The sequence below is a fragment of the Rhinopithecus bieti genome, unplaced genomic scaffold (genome assembly GCF_001698545.2).
Source record: "Rhinopithecus bieti isolate Rb0 unplaced genomic scaffold, ASM169854v2 scaffold_13207, whole genome shotgun sequence".
Lineage (NCBI taxonomy): Eukaryota > Metazoa > Chordata > Mammalia > Primates > Cercopithecidae > Rhinopithecus > Rhinopithecus bieti.
The window spans coordinates 2,903,600-2,922,507 of NW_016807866.1; the positions used below are offsets into that span (position 1 = coordinate 2,903,600).

The following is an 18,908-nucleotide window of genomic DNA, read 5'->3' on the forward strand; positions in this document are numbered from 1 at the left end:
CAACATGATGAAACCCCATCTCTACTAAAACACAAAAGTAGCTGGGAGTGGTGGCATGTGCCTGTAATCCCAACTACTCAGGAGGCTGAGACAGGAGAATCACTTGAACCAGGGAGGCGGAGGCTGCAGTGAGCCGAGATTGCGCCATTGCACTCCAGCCTGGGTAACAAGAGTGAAACTCCGTCTCAAAAAAAAAAAAAAAAAAAAAAAAAAAGATGTCAACACAAGCAAGGTCCCTATACTTAACATGTTTACAATCCACTGTAGGTATGCTGGGTAATAAATATACAAACAAAAGAATAGCAAATATGAACAAATTAAGCAAATCTGATATGGAGAGAATTGAGAGGCTATTTTGGGTTGAGACAGGAGGGATCTCTTTGGGGCAGAGCTGTTTAAGCTAAGAACTCAACGACGCTTTTAAGAGGAACCTCTGTTTTCCAACCTACAAGTCAGGTAAATTTTCTTCTATGGACTTCTAAGTAACTAGCGATAGAATCAACCACAACTGAACATCATTTGGCTCCATAGGTGCTCTCCTGCTTCACTGTGTCTAGACCACCATTCGTTAAGTCAGCTGAAGTCTGCAAACACTCTGCCATTGGTAGAGTGCAAGAAGTGATATTTGTGATGTACAGTTGTCCCTCCTTATCCTTGGAGGACACATTCTAAGACCCCAGTGGATGCCTGAAACCACAGTGCTGAACCCTATATATAGCATGTTTTTTCCTATACATAAATACCTATGATAAAGTTTAATTTACAAATTAGGCAGAGTAAGAGATTAACTATCACTAATACTAAAATAGAACAATTATAACTATATGCCAGCATCAACTTTGGAGCCATTATTAAGTAAAACAGGGTTACCTGAGCACATGCACTGAGGTAACATGATAGTCAATCTGATAACCGACAGGGTGACTAAGTAACAACATGGATATGCTGGACAACAAGATTCACCTATCAGGTTGGACAGCACAAAATTTCATCATGCTATGCTAGACTGGTGTGCAATGTAAAATTTATGAATTATTTCTGAAATTTTCCATTGAATATTTTTGGACTACAGCTGACTGTGGGTAACTGAAACTGTGGAAAGTGAAATTGTGGATAGGCTGGTGACTACTGTATAGGATCCAAGTCCAGAAAAGGTAGGGTCCTCAATCTGTAGCAACTGCCTGAATGTGATTAGGATGGAGTACTATGCCCTTTGGAGTAGTGGTCCTGAACACAACTAGGCTGAGCAGGGTCAACTGTATCAGTATAGAAGAGGGCAACAAGAGGAAGAGGTCTCTTAGTAGTCTTATAAGACTACTTGTAGTAGTCTCATGACAATCTTAAGAGATTTTGATGGGCTGGCCTATATGACCTCAATTGCATATAAACTGTCCCAATTCTCTAATAAACAGATATAATACCTCACCCCTAGAACTAAGATCCCAGAAAAGGAGGTATTTTCTAATTTGTCTTTTTCTTATTCTTTTTGGTCTTATATACATGCCACTATCCTCTCCCAGTTTGTGGCTTGCTAGGTCCATGCTCTTCTTTCCAATAAATACTATGTGCCACATAGGGAACTAAGCACTGTGTACACCATGCAAAACAAGACAGACAAGTTCCTTGCCCTCATGGAGCTTACATTCTAGAGATTATATTCTAGTGGGGGAAAAGAACATAGGAGACAGACAATAGTGAGGTAAAAACAAACACAGACATTCATGATCATGAACAAATGAAATGGGGATGGATACTTGCTTTTAGTAAGAAACTGTAGGAGAGATATAATTAAGGAGGCTAACATTTTAGTGGAACTCTGAATAATGAGACAGTCATGGTAAAGGGTGGGAACAAATATAAAGTCCAAGGCAGCAAGCTTCTGCTTGGGAACCTGGTAGGACAGCATTGATAGGGTACAGTGAAAAGAGAAAAAGGGATATAAAAGATTAGGCTGGAAGAGCAGGCAGAAGACAGACTGCGCAAAGGGCTTTGTAAGGCATGGAAAGGAGTTTGAGTTTTATTCTAAGTATTATTAGAGTACTGAGGAGTTTCTGAAGCCACTGACAAGCTTAATGTAGGATATGAACGGACCAGTTTTTCATTTTTGTCAATTAAGAGATAAGGGTGGAGGCCGGGCACAGTGGCTCATGCCTGTAATCCCAGCACTTTGGGAGGCCAAGGCCGGCAGATCACCTGAGGTCAGGAGTTGGAGACCAGCCTGACCAACATAGTGAAACCCGGTCTCTACCAAAAATACAAAAAATCAGTCAGGTGTGGCGGCACACGCCAGCTACTTGGGAGACTGAGGCAGAAGAATCGCTTGAACTCAGGAGCCAGAGGTTGCAGTGAGCTGAGATCATGCTACTACACTCCAGTATGGGTGACAAAGAGAGACTCTGTCTCAAAAAAAAAAAAAAAAAAAAAAAGAGAGACAGAGAGAGAGATAAGGGTTGAGATCTATTAGAGTTACAACTGTTAAAAACTTTGTTTTTTAAGACAGGGTCTCATCTTACTCTGTTGCCCTGGCTGTAGTGTAGTGGCAAGATCACAGCTCACTACAGCCTTGACCTCCTGGGTGCAAGCAATCCTCCCACCTCAGCCTCCAAAGTAGCTGGCACTACAGATGGGCACCACCATGCCTGGCTAATTTTTGTATTTTTTTTTGTAGAGATCGGGTCTCACTACGTTGCCCAGGCTGGTCTCAAAAAATCCTTCTACCTTGGCTTCCCAAAGCGCTGGGATTATAGGTGTGAGCCACTGCACGTGGCCAGAAAGTTGTATTTAATAGCAATACTAAACTTTTCATTTACAAAAATACACATCAAGCTTGTAATCCCAGCACTTTGGGAGGCCGAGACGGGCGGATCACGAGGTCAGGAGATCGAGACCATCCTGGCTAACACGGTGAAACCCCGTCTCTACTAAAAAATACAAAAAATAACTAGCCGGGCGAGGTGGCAGGTGCCTGTAATCCCAGCTACTCGGGAGGCTGAGGCAGGAGAATGGTGTAAACCCGGGAGGCGGAGCTTGCAGTGAGCTGAGATCCGGTCACTGCACTCCAGCCCGGGTGACAGAGCAAGACTTCGTCTCATAAAAAAAAAAAAAAAAAAAAAAAAAAAACACACATCAAAAATGCCTTTAATCTGTATTAGGCACCTATTACTTTTCCAATGGATGTGTTTTACCAGGTTTAAAACAGTTTAAGATAAGGAAATGCCATATTCTGAACAATAAGTTACCTTAAGTTTATAATATATGACAAGCATTCAAATTACCAAATAAATTTTAAGGTCAAGGAAAGCACTCAACCCTGTATAGCAATCTATATTTTATTTTATTTTTTGAGACAGAGTCTGGCTCTGTCGCCCAGGCTGGAGTGCAGTGGCGTGATCTTGGCTTACTGCAAGCTCCGCCCCCGGGTTCAGGCCATTCTCCTGCCTCAGCCTCCCGAGTAGCTGGGACTACAGGCACCACCACCACGCCCGGCTAATTTTTTGTACTTTTAGTAAAGATGGGGTTTCACCGTATTAGCCAGGATGGTCTGGATCTCCTGACCTCATGATCCACCCGTCTCGGCCTCCCAAAGTGCTGGGATTACAGGCATGAGCCACTGTGCCCAGCCTATCTTTATTATCATAAAGCACAGATATGGTTGACAGTATACCATTAATAACAAATCATAACAATTACTCCCCACTTTAAAACATGATTACCGGTATTTGAAATCTTTTCAGAGCAGGCAGTGCCTGCATTTCCTGGGGCAACCAACACTTGTTTGACATGATGAGACTGTGCAAGTTTCCAGGCCAGCGTATGTTCCCTTCCTCCACTGCCAATTATAAGTACTCGGGCTGCCATTGCTCTGTCTGTAAAGCAGAAATTCCAAAGGAAAATGAAACCTGCAGAAAGAAAAACCACAGTTGGTATCTTAGGATGCACATTTTAGAAACCCAGGGATGGGCATGGGGGCTCATGCCTGTAACCCCAGCACTTTGGGAGGCTGAGGCGGGTGGATCATTGAGGTCAGGAGTTTGAGACCAGCCTTGGCCAACATGGCAAAGCCTCATCTCTACTAAAATATAAAAATTAGCCAGGCATGGTGGCGGGTGCCTGTAATCCCAGCTACTTAGGAGGCTGAGGCAGAATTGCTTGAACCTAGTAGGCAGAAATTGCAGTGAACCAGGATCACGCCACTACACTCCAGCCTGGGCAACAGAGCAAGACTCCATCTCGGAAAAAAAAAAAAAAAAAAATCCAGATTTGTAAATATAATTTAAGTAATCATTTGTACTCATACAAATTACATTTGCATCCAATGATTCAGTTTTGAAAAACTGGGATTGATAATTTGAGAAATATGACTGTGGTCACAAGGGTAAGGGAGGTATTTCAAAAAGAAGGCAGGCTGGCCTAGAGAGCTAGGTTAAGGAGTCAAATGATGACTCTCAGCTCCTTATGTAATAATCTCCCTTCTCTGGGCTTCACTTCAAAAAGATTTAATAATCATCATGCCTTAGTTATGAAATGAATCTTCATGTTTTAGACTCAAAATGTATTACAAAATATCAATTTTTAAACCTTGAAATCTTATCAATAATCAGATTATCATAAATTGAAGGATATACTGAAAATGGGTAAGCAACTTTACACAAAAAGGGCCACATGGTTCTGTCAAAACTACCCGACTCGGCCACCTTAGCAGGAAAGCAACCAAAGATAATACATAAATGAATCAATGTGCCGATGTCCAGAAAAACTTAATTGACCCATAAACAGGCAGTGGGTCAGAGGTCACTGTTGCCTATCAGTACTTTAAGTAGTAGGAAACCATCAAAGGTTTGTAACAAATAAGCATGACTCGCTTTCAATACAACTTTATGTATGGATACTATAATTTGAATTTCATAAAATTTTCACATGTCACAAAAACCTCATTTATTTCCTGTTCTTTTTCTCAATCATTCATATCTGGTGAGCTGTACAAAAGCAGGCAGCAGCAGGATTTGGTATGTGGGCCATAGTTTGCTGATTCCTAATTCAAATAGTGCAATATGCTAGAAAATTGATAGAGAAGGCAAAAATCAACTTATAACTCATTTCGCTTTAGTTCTGGCACCTGAGACTTAGAAGGATGGATACAACAGCATGTAACCTAGGAGATTAACTGAAATGATATTTATAAATAAGTACAATCTAGCACTCAGCAGTAGTAAATGTTAACTTGTTACATTTACTTACCACAAGGCAAACTGGTAACAGAAAAAGAAAGTTGAAAACTTCTTTTGATGATGTTGGGATTACATATTTTAAGCAAAATGTAAGCTGACAATATATAAAACTAACATTTTTTTGAGCACTTACCTTGGGCGGGGTACTATTTAAAATGCTTGTCATGAAAGAATCCTATGAGGGATATACTATGACTATCACCAATTTGCAGATAAGACAAGGAGGCCCAGATAGGTATATAACTTGCTGGAGGTCACACAGGTAAGAGGGGGTGGAGCCTAACAAACAATTTTGCTTCAGATTCTCTCAAGTGAAACGAGGATCATTAAAAATTTGAGAAAGGAAAAAGAAACCCTGTTAAATTACAGTCTCGGAAGGAAAAGCTATTTTAGTGTAATGGGAAAACACATTTTACTTCCCATGCGTATCTGAAATAAAGTTGTTTTTTTTTTTTAAGACAGAGTCTCGCTCTGTCGACCAGGCTGGAGGGCAGTGGCGTGATCTCGGCTCACTGCAACCTCAGTCTCCCGAGTTCAAGCGATTCTCTTGCCTCACAGCCTCCCAAGTAGCTGGGATTGCAGGCGTGCGCCGCCACGCCTGGCCAATTTTTGTATTTTTAGTAGCGACGGGGTTTCACTATGTTGGCCAGGCTGGTCTCCAACTCCTGACTTCCAGTGGTCAACCCACCTTGGCCTCTCAAAGTGCTGGGATTATATCACATCCGGCCAGAAACAAACAGGTGTTTAAATCTAGAGCAAATGTTACATCTTTGGTTTGAATATACCAGTAGAGTGGGAAAATTCTCCTGTTAAATGAAAATAGCGTTACGACCCAGTAGTGAGGACGCCTGGGCTCCAGAGTCACACACAGCGCCTTGGCCTGGGTAGAGACCCTGCCCCACACTAGCAGGGGACTCTGGGGGACTTCACTAACCTTGGGCCTCATTCATCAGAATGGGTAACATAAGGAGAATAAGACAGGCATAAAAAAGCCATATCGGAGGATACGGAGAATAAAGCAGAAACCAATTACAAAATTAATCAAGTAATCTGTCAGAGACAACGGGTGCATAAAGAGAAAATCTGACAAACTACACCAATTTAGGGTTATGTTCTAAAAATGCATAAAGACACAAAAAGGCCTTGACATCTTAGAAAACAGGAAGAGCAAAAGAGCAAACAGAAACTTCACCTAACAGTAACAAGTGAAAAGCACATGGCCAACCCCCACCCACCGCATTTACAAACAACACGAAAACTTCCACAAATCAGTTTCTACGGTTTCACTCAGTTTCCGATCTTAAATCCCCAAACCAAAGCCTAAGCGCGCTCTGTGTAAAAGCTGAGGGGGCTTTACGCACCGACACCAGATTGCCACCTGGCTCCCGCTCACCCGCTCGCCGGAAGTGGGCCCACTGGGACCGGCGCGGGACCAGCGCGGCACCGCCCCTCACCGCCCCGCCCCGCGGCTGCTTCCTTGCCCCATTGGTCCGCGCGGTCCTGGGTCTCCGCGGCGAGAATCTAGTCTGATTCCCTCCCGCCCTGGGCGCGGCCTGACCGCTCCCCAGCCAAGACACCCAAGCCCTAGCACGTTTATAATGTGACAGTGGTATGGGGTGCCACGCAGTGTTTCCAGGAGCTCCGAGGGGGAGCGCCAAAATGCTAAACCCATTCTTAGCCAATTGTGCGCCGCTCACGAGTCAGAGCTGACCAGCTACCGCGGAAAAATCTCGTGACATGCCTGACTCCTGATGAGAGTAAAATAAACCAGGCTTTGAATGCCGGTCACTTAGGACATCCGGCCTAAAATGAGGCTGGTTATACGACGCACTGGGGGAGACACAAGGCTACAGCGAGTTCTTTCTTCGCAGCCCAGCGGGGGCGGGGGCTGAAAAATTTTCTCCCGAATGCATATCCCTATCGAAACTGAACTTGGCGCCACCTGCGAGCGCTTGGAAGCCCTATGTTAAACACTGGGTTGCCCTTCTTGCTCTTCTTCCTCCTGGCCTTTAATCTCAGGCGCTTAGCAAGCCTCTTAAGGTTTCCAAACGCTGCTGGGTACTGACAACTTGGGTGGACACAGTCGCCTCAAGAGAGACGGCTCCTGTAATGGCGCCTGCGTCAGACACTAACATGGCGGACATAGTCGTGCGCGGCGCAAACGTCAGCACCTCTACCCCAGCCGCTCAGAAACAGCGGAGGAGAGCAGGGCCGTGCTCACTGATTGGCCCCTCGGTGGAGCGGGCCGGACCGGGCGTTCCCTTTGGAGCCAATCAGAAAGGCGAGAGACCGAATTGGCCGCTGCGCCTCCTCCCGAGGCATGCTGGGAGCCTGGAGGACTAGCGAGGAGGAGTTGGGAGAACGGAGCGGACGCCATGGCGACCAACATCGAGCAGATTTTTAGGTCTTTCGTGGTCAGCAAATTCCGGGAAATTCAACAGGAGCTTTCCAGGTAAACGCCTCCCAGATTCTTTTGCTCCCAGCGGACCGTTAGGGCCTCACCTAGCCTTCTTTGGCATCTTTCTTCGGAGACGCCGTCGTTCCTCGGCTCAGGCCCCGCTAGGGCCCCGCCTGGGCCTGGGATCCATTTTCCGGGCCCCCCCCAACCGCCCCCCCAGCCGCTCCTTTCCTTTCCCCTCGAGGAACTTCGCCTTTTCCGAGGTAACCCCAGACTCCCTGTTTTAGAACCGAGTTAAGATGCTCACCCTTCTCCCCTGTTTGGTTCCCCCCTGCCGTTTAGCTACTCGTAGGCCCGGTTGTCCGCCAGGGACGGGCCTAGTTCCTTCCTCAGCTCCTCCTCCGCCGCCGCGTATCCCCTCCCCCTCTCCGCCTCCGCGGATTTTGCCGGCCGGTGCCTGTGACCGGAAAGGGTCTCTAACGGCCGTTTCTTGGGTAATCTTAAATCCTCTTTATTATTGCGAGCTTCAGAGCGCTTGGGGGTCTGGATCTATTAATAAGATTATTCGGGGCCTAGTGTCCTGTAGTGTCTCTCAGCCGTTATAATAGTTAAATGTTTCAATTAAAACTAACTCAGACTAATATTTGCTACTTTGTTAAAATATTAGTGAAGACGATGGAAGGGGACTTTGAAATGGTAGTGATTAATTACAGCAAGTGAAAGTGGACTTTGTGTGTAGGTCTGTTATTTTCTTGCTACCCCTGCCCCAGTTGACACGCTATTTTTGTAGTTGCTGGTAGACTTTACATATTTTGCGCTTGGCTTCACAAAATTTGAAGGCGAAGAGATTGTTAAGGAAATGGTTGTTTAGTTAGGAAAATAGTGTATCATGTTCAGCGGTTGTCTTTCGGTATTTGCTTTGTATAAGATACTCAGTTCTTTAAAGTACACAGATAGGAAAGAGATCTTGAAACGTAAATGTTCCGAGTTCAAATGTTTTTAATTGTATTTTAAAAGTTGAGTGCAAGAGCAGTACGTGAATTTGAAAATGGGCCGAAAACCAGTTGTAAGTACCCAAAGTAATACGGGATTATTAGGGCAATGATGTATTATTGCTAGAATTATCACTTTTGCAGAATCTCTTGTTTTTTAAGTGGAAATAGATCCACTCACATTGCTTTTTAAATTTCTGTGATATTGCTAGTAGTGTTTTAGGATGAGAAGAGACCCGAGCTAAGAGTATAATTTTCCTGACAAATCTTGCTGGATGCTTTAAGTAGTTGTTTGCTTAATTTAACAAACTGTGTTTTTGTAACTTTTAAAAGCTAGTCTTTCCTTTAGAAAATGAGTGTTTTATTACAGAGAATTTAGAAGAAATGAAAAGGAGAAAATAAACTCACATTTTGATATTCTTCTGTCATTTTTCCCCCCATGTATTGTGTGATATGTGATCATCTTGTTTTGTATTGATCATTTTTCCAGCTAATACGTTGTGAACAAGTTTGTCCCTCCCATTCTGTCTTTTGGACTTCTTCATGGCTGCATAGAATCCCATTGTAGGAATATATTGTTGCATATTTAGGTGGTTTGAAATTTTCATTGCTTTTCAGTAAATGCAGTTAACAATTGGTAGCTTTAAGATGAAATCATTACTTCCTTGTAGATTAACTTTTGAAACCATAATTTTCTGATTTTCAGATTTGTCATAATTATGTATAAGTGCTTAGGAATATTGTAAAATAAAGTGCTACAGAAAAGAATATCTAAAAATAATATTAGACGAAGCACTTTATTACTAGAGGAATATGCAGTTTCTCTTCAAGCAACACACAATGCATTATCAGTCTGCAAACAAGTTTTTGATTGTCATTTCAGTGAGCTATTTTTTTTCTCATCTGCTTTTATGTAAATTAGAGTATTGAGGTGACAGATAGTTAAAAGCAAGTTATCGAACTTCTGTTATAGATGGTGTGTAAGAATATGGCCTTTGGTTTGAGTACCAGCTTCACCTCTTAGTAGCTGTGTGACCTTCAGCTAAGTTTCTTCATTTATAAAAGAGTAATAGTGGTGATCTTAGAGTTTTGTTAGGATTAAATGAGTTAATGTAGAACAGTACGACACTAGCTAGTAGTCAATAAATGTTAATTATTATAATTATACAATTCATTATGTTAGAAAACCAGATATTCCTTAATAACATTTAGGTAACTACTGAATTTTTTTTGGTTTTTCATCATTCAGACTTATATCAGGTAGTGGAGCATAATTGTTTTATGTGTTTTCATTTAGCTAAAATTGAAGTTAAAATCAAACTGTTGCTGAAATTATTTGATTTTCAAAATTTTGCAAATTCACAGGAAAATAGTAAAAATTACTGGGCGAATGACATGTTCTTAACCTATTTAAGGATTTCTCTGGCCCTGTGAATGGAAAATGTGTTAAGCCATCTATGCTTTTACTGTTGGTATAAATGCCACTTGTTTTATGTGAGTTTTTTAAACCACGGTTCTTGATAATTGTGTAAAAATTACATAAATTATTTTCCTTTTTAAGTTTAGTGGCATTTCAGTAACAATGTAAGCCTGCATAGAGGCTACAGGTTACCCTTTTTATTCAGTGTGCCTGTGGCTAGCTTTTATGTTCCTTGATACTATTGATGGTGATTGTGATTTATGCACAGGTGTGGCTTTAATGTAGCCATGGTTTCTACCATAATGTTAGGCCACATGTTTTTCTTTTGATTTATAACTGGGCTCTTATTAATTTTTCTCCCCTAAGAGAAATATGTGGGCAACCCAAAAGCCTAAAGTTAGATTTCTGAAATTATTTTGTTTAAATAAGAGTGTACTTAGAAACCTGTTTTAAAGAGTTTTTCTTAATTTTCATAGTTCTGAAAACTTTAATTGTATAAAGTGAAATGTCCTAAATATAAGTAGATCCTGTTAAGGATGCATTATTAGTGGTGAATATCTAAAATAGGAAAAAGGTAAAACGTCTGACCGTCAGTGCAGCATGATTATTGTAATTAATTGGATTACTTTTTAAATTAATGGTATAACAAAATATTAATGAATTTCGATAACTTTTCATGTCAAGTGGAAGGAATGAAGGCCAGCTGAATGGTGAAACAAATACACCCATTGAAGGAAACCAGGCGGGTGATGCAGCTGCCTCTGCCAGGAGTCTACCAAATGAAGAAATAGTGCAAAAGATAGAGGAAGTACTTTCTGGGGTCTTAGATACAGAACTACGATATAAGCCAGGTAAGCTGGAGATAATTAACTGTCTCAGAAATTTTCTTTTAAGATTTTTTTGAAATTTGAAGGTTAACATTAGTTTTTGACTTCGGTATTTAAGATATTTATTAAATTAAAAACTTCAGGCTGGGTGCAGTGGCTCATGCCTGTAATCCCAGCTCTTTGGGAGGCTGAGGTGGGTGGATCACCTGAGGTCAGGAGTTCGAGACCCACCTGGCCAACATGAAGAAACCCCATCTCCACTAAAATACAAAATTAGCCGAGTGTGGTGGTGGGTGTCTGTAATCCCAGCTACTGGAAGCTGAGGCAGGAGATTTGCATGAACCCAGGAGGCGAAGGTTGCAGTGAGCTGAGATTTTTATTTTTTTTTTGAAACTCTGTCTCAAAAAAAAAAAAAAAAAAATTCAGTAAATTTAAGCTTTTTAAAAATTGATTTAATGAAGACTTTCTTGTTTAAATTCTCCATGCTTCCACTGAAACACAAACATTGATGTACTTGTTTGCTCTGCTGGTAGAATACAATTTTTATCTTTGACTTAGTTTCAGTTTATTTGATTCAGTTTCTTAGTATCAGGAATTTGAGTATGCATTTTATTTAACAGTTGTGTAAAACATCCATCCCACTTAAACTGCAGTGGATGAAGAGGAATCATTGCTTGAATACTTAGCGTTTTTGGAATTGATTAATTGATGTTTAGAAATGAAGGATTTGGCCACAAAAATAACAGTCATTACCTTGATTTAGTTCTGGAATCAAGTTTGTAATATGGTTTGTCCTTCTCTTTTTTGGGGGGAACTTTAGCTGTGCTAAAGTAAAGTTCATGACTGTCACAGACTTTAGCTATCCTTAGATTCATGGCTCTAACAACCTTGATTGAAGTATAACTTAGCTAACATTTTGTGTTATGAAACAATAGAAAATGATTAGTTTTGCTTCGGCCTATGTCAAGTGTTGATTTGTTGATTTATTTTTTTCTGTAGTCTTAATGGCTCAGATTTCTGATGAGCTTTTTTTGGGATCCCTAAGATTTATCTAATTTGATATTGGCATTAGAGTAAATAAATGTCATTTGGTTGTTAAAGTTGAATACTCCCATCTCTTTAAGAGGGTATGTAAATTCAGACCTTCTTAAATTATAAATTAAGGACTAAGAATATCCTGTCTAAAATCAGGATTCTTTTCTAAAATAGAAACATTTAAAAGTTATTTATTAGTGGTTTTAGAATAGTATTGGGGAAAATGTTATTTTATTAGAATGTAACATAGGCATGATAAGGTAAAATTTGAGTTCTCTATGAATATTTTATATTTGTTGTTCAGATATTTTTATACTCTATAGAAGCAGTCACTAACCTTTGCTGAAAGCTTATTCTGTGCCAGGCATTGTTTGATGTACTTTGCATATTTTAACTCACTTTATCCTCTAACTCTAGAAGACATAACACGTGTGTCAGTAATTTGGCCAAGACCATTAACCTAGTAGTGATGATTGAGGAGTCAAAAGTGGCAGTCTGTTCAGAGCCAGTGCCATATTGCTTCCTGTGTAAACAAGGGTTACTAATCGCAAAAATTATATTATGTGGGTATTTTTAATAGGAACTGTAGCAACTAATAACATGAAATATATTCCTTGACGAAAGTAGTTTAAAAGTAATTTTGCTATAATTTGAGAGCTGGAGGAAATAATTATTTTAATAGAATTTCATGAAACCTATCTTAATGTAATTCAAAGTAAGTTTTGGTGTTAAACTAATAATTTATTTTTAAACCAGGCATTAGTTGTGGAAAGAAGTATCAGAAAAGTAGCAGTCTCCAGGATGTTTTATGAAAAATAGTTTATTGGGTAACTTTTAATTAACGTGAGGTGTTATACTGTGGGGTTTTTTTTTTTGGACAGAGTCTTGCTCTGTCGCCCAGGCTGGAGTACAGTGGTGTGATCTCAGCTCACTGCAACCTCCACCTGCTGGGTTCAAGTGATTCTCCCACCTCAGCCTCCCAAATAGCTGGGACTACAGGTGCTTGTCACCATGCCCGGCTAATTTTTGTATTTTTAGTAGAGACAGGGTTTCACCATGCTGGCCAGGCTGGTTTTGAACTCCTGACTTCGTGATTCACCTGCCTCAGCCTCTCAAAGTGCTGACATTACAGGTGTGAGCCACTGCACCTGGCCTGTACTATGGTGTTTTAACATGGAATGTAAATATGGGCTTATATAATTTAATCTAACTCTAGTTTGGAGAATGTCTGACAAAATTAATTTCTATTACTTTCAGACTTGAAAGAGGCCTCCAGAAAAAGTAGATGTGTATCTGTACAAACAGATCCTACTGATGAAATTCCCACTAAAAAGTCAAAGAAGCATAAAAGCATAAAACAAAAGAAGAAAAGAAGAAAGAAAAGGAAAAAAAATATAAAAGACAGCCAGAAGAATCTGAGTCAAAGACGAAATCTCATCATGATGGGAACATAGATTTAGAATCTGATTCCTTTTTAAAGTTTGATTCTGAACCTTCAGCTATGGCGCTGGAGCTTCCTACAAGAGCATTTGGCCTATCTGAGACCAATGAATCCCCTGCAGTTGTGCTAGAACCTCCTGTAGTATCAATGGAGGTACCAGAGCCACACATCTTAGAAACTCTGAAGCCAGCTACAAAAACTGCAGAACTGTCAGTTCCATCTACATCAGTAATCTCAGAGCAGTCAGAGCAGTCTGTGGCAGTAACGCCAGAACCATCCATGACAAAGATTCTGGATTCCTTTGCAACAGCACCAGTGCCTACTACAACAGTGGTGTTGAAGTCATCTGAGCCAGTCGTAACAATGTCAGTGGAGTATCAGATGAAGTCTGTGCTGAAATCTGTGGAGAGCACATCTCCAGAGCCATCAAAGATCATGTTGGTAGAGCCCCCATTAGCAAAAGTGTTAGAGCCTTCAGAAACCCTTGTGGTATCATCAGAGACACCTACTGAGGTGTACCCTGAGCCAAGCACATCAACAACAATGGATTTTCCAGAGTCATCTGCAATTGAAGCGCTAAGATTGCCAGAGCAGCCTGTAGACGCACCATCGGAGATTGCAGATTCATCCATGACAAGACCGCAGGAGTTGCCGGAGCTGCCTAAGACCACAGCGTTGGAGCTGCAGGAGTCGTCGGTGGCCTCAGCGATGGAGTTGCCGGGGCCACCTGCGACCTCCATGCCGGAGTTGCAGGGGCCCCCTGTGACTCCAGTGCCGGAGTTACCCTGGGCCCTCTGCTACCCGGTGCCAAGAGTTGCCAGGGCCCTTTCTACAGTCTGAGTTGCCAGGCCCCCTGCGACAGCAGTGCCTGGAGTGCCACGGCCTCTGTGACACCAGTGCCACAAGTTTGTCGCAGGAATGGCCAGGGCTTCCAGCACCATCCATGGGGTTGGAGCCACCAGCAGGAGCGTACCAGAGCCACCTGTGATGGCACAGGAGTTGGCCAGGGCCTGCCTTTGGTGACAGCACAGTAGAGTTGGGCCAGAGCAGCCCTGCGGTAACAGTAGCAATGAGTTGACCGAACAACCTGTGACGACGACAGAGTTTTGGAGCAGCCTGGTGGGGATGACAACGGTGGAACATCCTGGGCATCCTGAGGTGACAAACGCAACAGGGTTGCTGGGGCAGCCTGAGGCAACGATGGTGCTGGAGTTGCCAGGACAAGCAGTGGCAACGACAGCGCTGGAGTTGGCCGGGGGCAGCCTTCGGTGACTGGGGTGCCCCAGAGTTGCCAGGGCTGGCCTTCGGCAACAGGGCACTGGAGTTGGTCGGGGCACCTGTGGCAACTGGGCACTAGAAGTTGCCTGGGCCGCTCATGGCAGCTGGGCACTGGAGTGTTCTCGGGCAGTCCTGGGGCAGCTGGAGCACTGGAGCTTTTGGGCAGCCTCTGGCAACAGGGGTGCTGAGTTTTGCCAGGGCAGCCCTGGGGGCGCCAGAGTTGCCTGGCAGCCGTGGCAACTGTGGCGCTGGAGATCTCTGTTCAGTCTGTGGTGACAACATCGGAGCTGTCAACGATGACCGTGTCGCAGTCCCTGGAGGTGCCCTCGACGACAGCGCTGGAATCCTATAATAGGTAGCACAGGAGCTGCCTACTACATTATGGGGGAGACTTCTGTAACAGTAGGAGTGGATCCCTGAGGCCCAGAAATCCCATATATTAGCTCTAACACCCGAATGGAAGACGGCCATATATTAGCATCCAACACCCAATGGACTCCCAATGCTAGCCGTCCAAACCACCCATGGAACTTCCCCCAGATTGCTAGCATCCAACACATGGCTCGCCCAGATGTTAAGCGTCTAAGGCACCATGGACCTCCCAGATTTAGCAACTAGTACCCATCGGACTCCCCAAATGTTAGGCAACTAGCATCCATGGACTCCCAGATGTTAGCAGCTCAGCACTATGGACTCCCAGATGTTAGCCAACCCAGTGTCCATCCAGATGTTAGGGCAACCACATCATGGACCTCCCAGATGTTAGCCAACCAGCTCCATGGACTCCCAGATGTTAGCAACCAGCTCCATTGGACTCAGATGTTAGAACCACAGCCGCACCATGGATTCTCAGATGTTAGCAACCAGCCAGCCATGGACTCCCAGATGGTTAGCAACTAGCTCAATGGATTCCGCCAGATGTTAGCATCTGGGCAGCTATGGACTCTCAAATGTTAGCTCTGGCAGCCCATGGATGCCCAGATGTTAGGGCGTCCCCTGGTACCATGGATGGCCCAGATGTTATGCGTCTAGTACCCAAGATTCTGCTATGTTGGGTTCAAAAATCTCCTGATGCCCTATAGGTTAGGGTGCAGGATCCTTTACGGGTTAGGCTTCAGGATCCCTAATGGTTTGGGGCCATGACCCCTAATAGATTTAGGTCATTGATGCTTAGCCAGGATTAGGACAGGGACCCTTATAGATTAGGCCAATGATCCCTACAGACCTAACTCCTGATTACCTACAGGATGTCACCTAGACCACTATAGGATAGGCCACGCCAGGTCCTATAGAATAGCCACGCCCAGGCCCCATATAGGTTAGGCACCTAGACCCCTGATGTTAACGCATCTAGAGCCGTTCTAAATGAATGATGTCCTATGCTGCAGAACGTTCCATGATGTCATCTTACGAAGCGCTCTAATGAGCGCTCTATGATGTCAGCCTACGAGCGCTCTATGATGTCAGCCTACGAGCGCTCTATGATGTCCCCTATGGCTGAGCGCTCTATGATGTCAGCTTATGAACGCTCTATGATGTCAGCTTATGAACGCTCCATGATGTCCCCAATGGCTGATCGATCTATGATGTCCATGGGTGCCGACCGGTCTATGATGTCGTCATACTCTGCTGCTGACCGGTCTATGATGTCATCGTACTCTGCAGCTGACCGATCTATGATGTCATCTTATACTGCTGATCGTTCAATGATGTCTATGGCTGCTGATTCTTACACTGATTCTTACACTGACACATATACAGAGGCATATATGGTGCCACCTTTGCCTCCTGAAGAGCCCCCAACAATGCCACCGTTGCCACCTGAGGAGCCACCAATGACACCACCGTTGCCTCCTGAGGAACCACCAGAGGGTCCAGCATTGCCCACTGAGCAGTCAGCATTAACAGCTGAAAATACGTGGCCTGCAGAGGTGCCATCATTACCTTCTGAAGAGTCTGTATCGCAGCCTGAGCCTCCTGTGAGTCAAAGTGAGATTTCAGAGCCTTCAGCAGTGCCTACTGATTATTCAATGTCAGCATCAGATCCCTCAGTTTTAGTATCAGAGGCTACTGTGACTGTTCCAGAACCACCGCCAGAGCCAGAATCTTCAATTATATCAACACCTGTAGAGTCTGCGGTAGTAGCAGAAGAACATGAAGTTGTTCCAGAGAGACCAGTGACTTGTATGGTATCTGAAACTCCCACAATGTCAGCTGAACCAACTGTGCTAGCATCAGAGCCTCCTGTTTTGTCAGAGACAGCAGAAACATTTGAATCCATGAGAGCCTCAGGACATGTTGCCTCAGAGGTATCTACATCCTTGTTGGAGCCAGCAGTAACTACTCCAGTGCTGGCAGAGAGCATTCTGGAGCCTCCAACCATGGCTGTCCCAGAGTCTTCGGCTATGGCTGTCCTGGAGTCTTCGGCTGTGACCGTCCTGGAGTCTTCGACTGTGACTGTCTTGGAGTCTTCGACTGTGACTGTTCTGGAGCCTTCGGTTGTGACTGTCCCGGAGCCTCCTGTTGTAGCTGAGCCAGACTATATTACCATTCCTGTGCCAGTTGTTTCTGCGCTGGAGCCTTCTGTGCCTGTCCTGGAAACAGCGGTGTCAGTCCTTCAGCCTTCTATGATTGTTTCAGAATCATCTGTTTCTGTCCAGGAATCTACTGTGACAGTTTCAGAGCCTGCTGTCACTGTCTCAGAGCAGACTCAAGTAATACCAACTGAGGTGGCTATAGAGTCCACACCAATGATACTAGAATCTAGTATCATGTCATCACATGTTATGAAAGGAATTAATCTACCCTCTGGTGATCAAAATCTTGCTCCAGAGATTGGCATGCAGGAGATTCCTTTGCATTCAGTTGAAGAGCCACATGCTGAGGTACACCTGAAAAGTGACTCTTATGAAAGTGAACATGGTGTAAATATAGACCTTAATATAAATAATCATTTAATTGCTAAAGAAATGGAACATAATACAGTGTGTGCTGCTAGTACTAGTCCTGTTGGGGAAATTGGTGAAGAGAAAATTTTATCCACCAGTGAGACTAAACAGTGCACAGTATTGGATACCTACCCTGGTGTTAGTGAAGCTGATGCAGGAGAAACTCTATCTTCTACTGGTCCTCTTGCTCTGGAACCTGATGCAACAGGAACTAGTAAGGGTATTGAATTTATCACAACATCTGCTCTCAGTTCAGTTAATAAATATGATATTGATGTATCTTTAACTACTCAAGATACTGAACATGACATGGTAATTTCCACCAGTCCTAGTGGTGGTAGTGAAGCTGACATTGAAGGGCCTTTGCCTGCTAAAGATATTCATCTTGATTTACCATCTAATAATAACCTTGTTAGTAAGGATACAGAAGAACCATTACCTGTAAAAGAGAGTGACCAGACGTTAGCAGCTCTGCTCAGCCCTAAAGAAAGTAGTGGAGGAGAAAAAGAAGTACCTCCCCCTCCTAAAGAGACACTGTCTGATTCAGGATTTTCTGCCAATATTGAGGATATTAATGAAGCAGATTTAGTGAGACCATTACTTCCTAAGGACATGGAACGTCTTACAAGCCTTAGAGCTGGCATTGAAGGACCTTTACTTGCAAGTGATGTTGGACGTGACAAATCTGTTGCCAGCCCGGTTGTAAGTAGTATGCCAGAAAGAGCTTCAGAGTCGTCTTCAGAGGAAAAGGATGATTATGAAATTTTTGTAAAAGTTAAGGACACTCATGAAAAAAGCAAGAAAAATAAGAACCGTGATAAGGGTGAGAAAGAGAAGAAAAGAGACTCTTCATTAAGATCTCGAAGTAAGCGTTCCAAATCTTCTGAACACAAATCACGCAAGCGTACCAGTGAATCTCGTTCTCGGGCAAGGAAGAGATCATCTAAGTCCAAGTCTCATCGCTCTCAAACACGTTCACGGTCACGTTCAAGACGCAGGAGGAGGAGCAGCAGATCAAGATCAAAGTCTAGAGGAAGACGATCTGTATCAAAAGAGAAGCGCAAAAGATCTCCAAAGCACAGATCCAAGTCTAGGGAAAGGAAAAGAAAAAGATCAAGCTCCAGGGATAACCGAAAGACAGTTAGAGCTCGAAGTCGAACCCCAAGTCGCCGGAGTCGGAGTCATACTCCAAGTCGTCGACGAAGGTCTAGATCTGTGGGTAGGAGAAGGAGCTTTAGCATTTCCCCAAGCCGCCGGAGCCGCACCCCAAGCCGCCGCAGCCGTACCCCCAGCCGCCGCAGCCGCACCCCCAGCCGTCGGAGCCGTACCCCCAGCCGTCGG

At 43.5% G+C, this 18,908-nt stretch overlaps 2 protein-coding genes across 5 annotated transcripts in view; one reads left to right on the plus strand and one right to left on the minus strand.

Moving 5' to 3' along the window:
- GART (phosphoribosylglycinamide formyltransferase, phosphoribosylglycinamide synthetase, phosphoribosylaminoimidazole synthetase) overlaps positions 1 to 8,037 on the minus strand; it is a 39,285-nt gene extending 31,248 nt beyond the window's left edge. Inside the window, exons 1-2 of one of the 4 annotated variants that reach the window (XM_017883932.1) lie at positions 7,934 to 8,037; positions 3,714 to 3,899 (exon numbers count right to left, since the gene is read on the minus strand). In XM_017883932.1, the coding sequence (XP_017739421.1) occupies positions 3,714 to 3,858 (145 nt within the window). In that variant the 5' untranslated portion in view covers positions 3,859 to 3,899; positions 7,934 to 8,037. The other 3 variants (XM_017883933.1, XM_017883931.1, XM_017883930.1) reach the window with 3 other exon arrangements.
- Positions 7,497 to 18,908, plus strand: part of SON (SON DNA and RNA binding protein) — a 34,269-nt gene continuing 22,857 nt past the window's right edge. The window contains 21 exon segments of the mRNA XM_017883869.1: positions 7,497 to 7,680; positions 10,723 to 10,889; positions 13,158 to 13,265; positions 13,268 to 14,124; positions 14,126 to 14,302; positions 14,305 to 14,595; positions 14,598 to 14,621; positions 14,624 to 14,850; positions 14,852 to 14,970; positions 14,973 to 14,999; positions 15,002 to 15,111; positions 15,113 to 15,268; positions 15,271 to 15,387; positions 15,389 to 15,532; positions 15,535 to 15,552; positions 15,555 to 15,632; positions 15,635 to 15,679; positions 15,681 to 15,881; positions 15,883 to 15,966; positions 15,968 to 16,032; positions 16,034 to 18,903. Of these exon segments, the coding sequence (XP_017739358.1) occupies positions 7,604 to 7,680; positions 10,723 to 10,889; positions 13,158 to 13,265; positions 13,268 to 14,124; positions 14,126 to 14,302; positions 14,305 to 14,595; positions 14,598 to 14,621; positions 14,624 to 14,850; positions 14,852 to 14,970; positions 14,973 to 14,999; positions 15,002 to 15,111; positions 15,113 to 15,268; positions 15,271 to 15,387; positions 15,389 to 15,532; positions 15,535 to 15,552; positions 15,555 to 15,632; positions 15,635 to 15,679; positions 15,681 to 15,881; positions 15,883 to 15,966; positions 15,968 to 16,032; positions 16,034 to 18,903 (5,962 nt within the window). The 5' untranslated portion in view covers positions 7,497 to 7,603.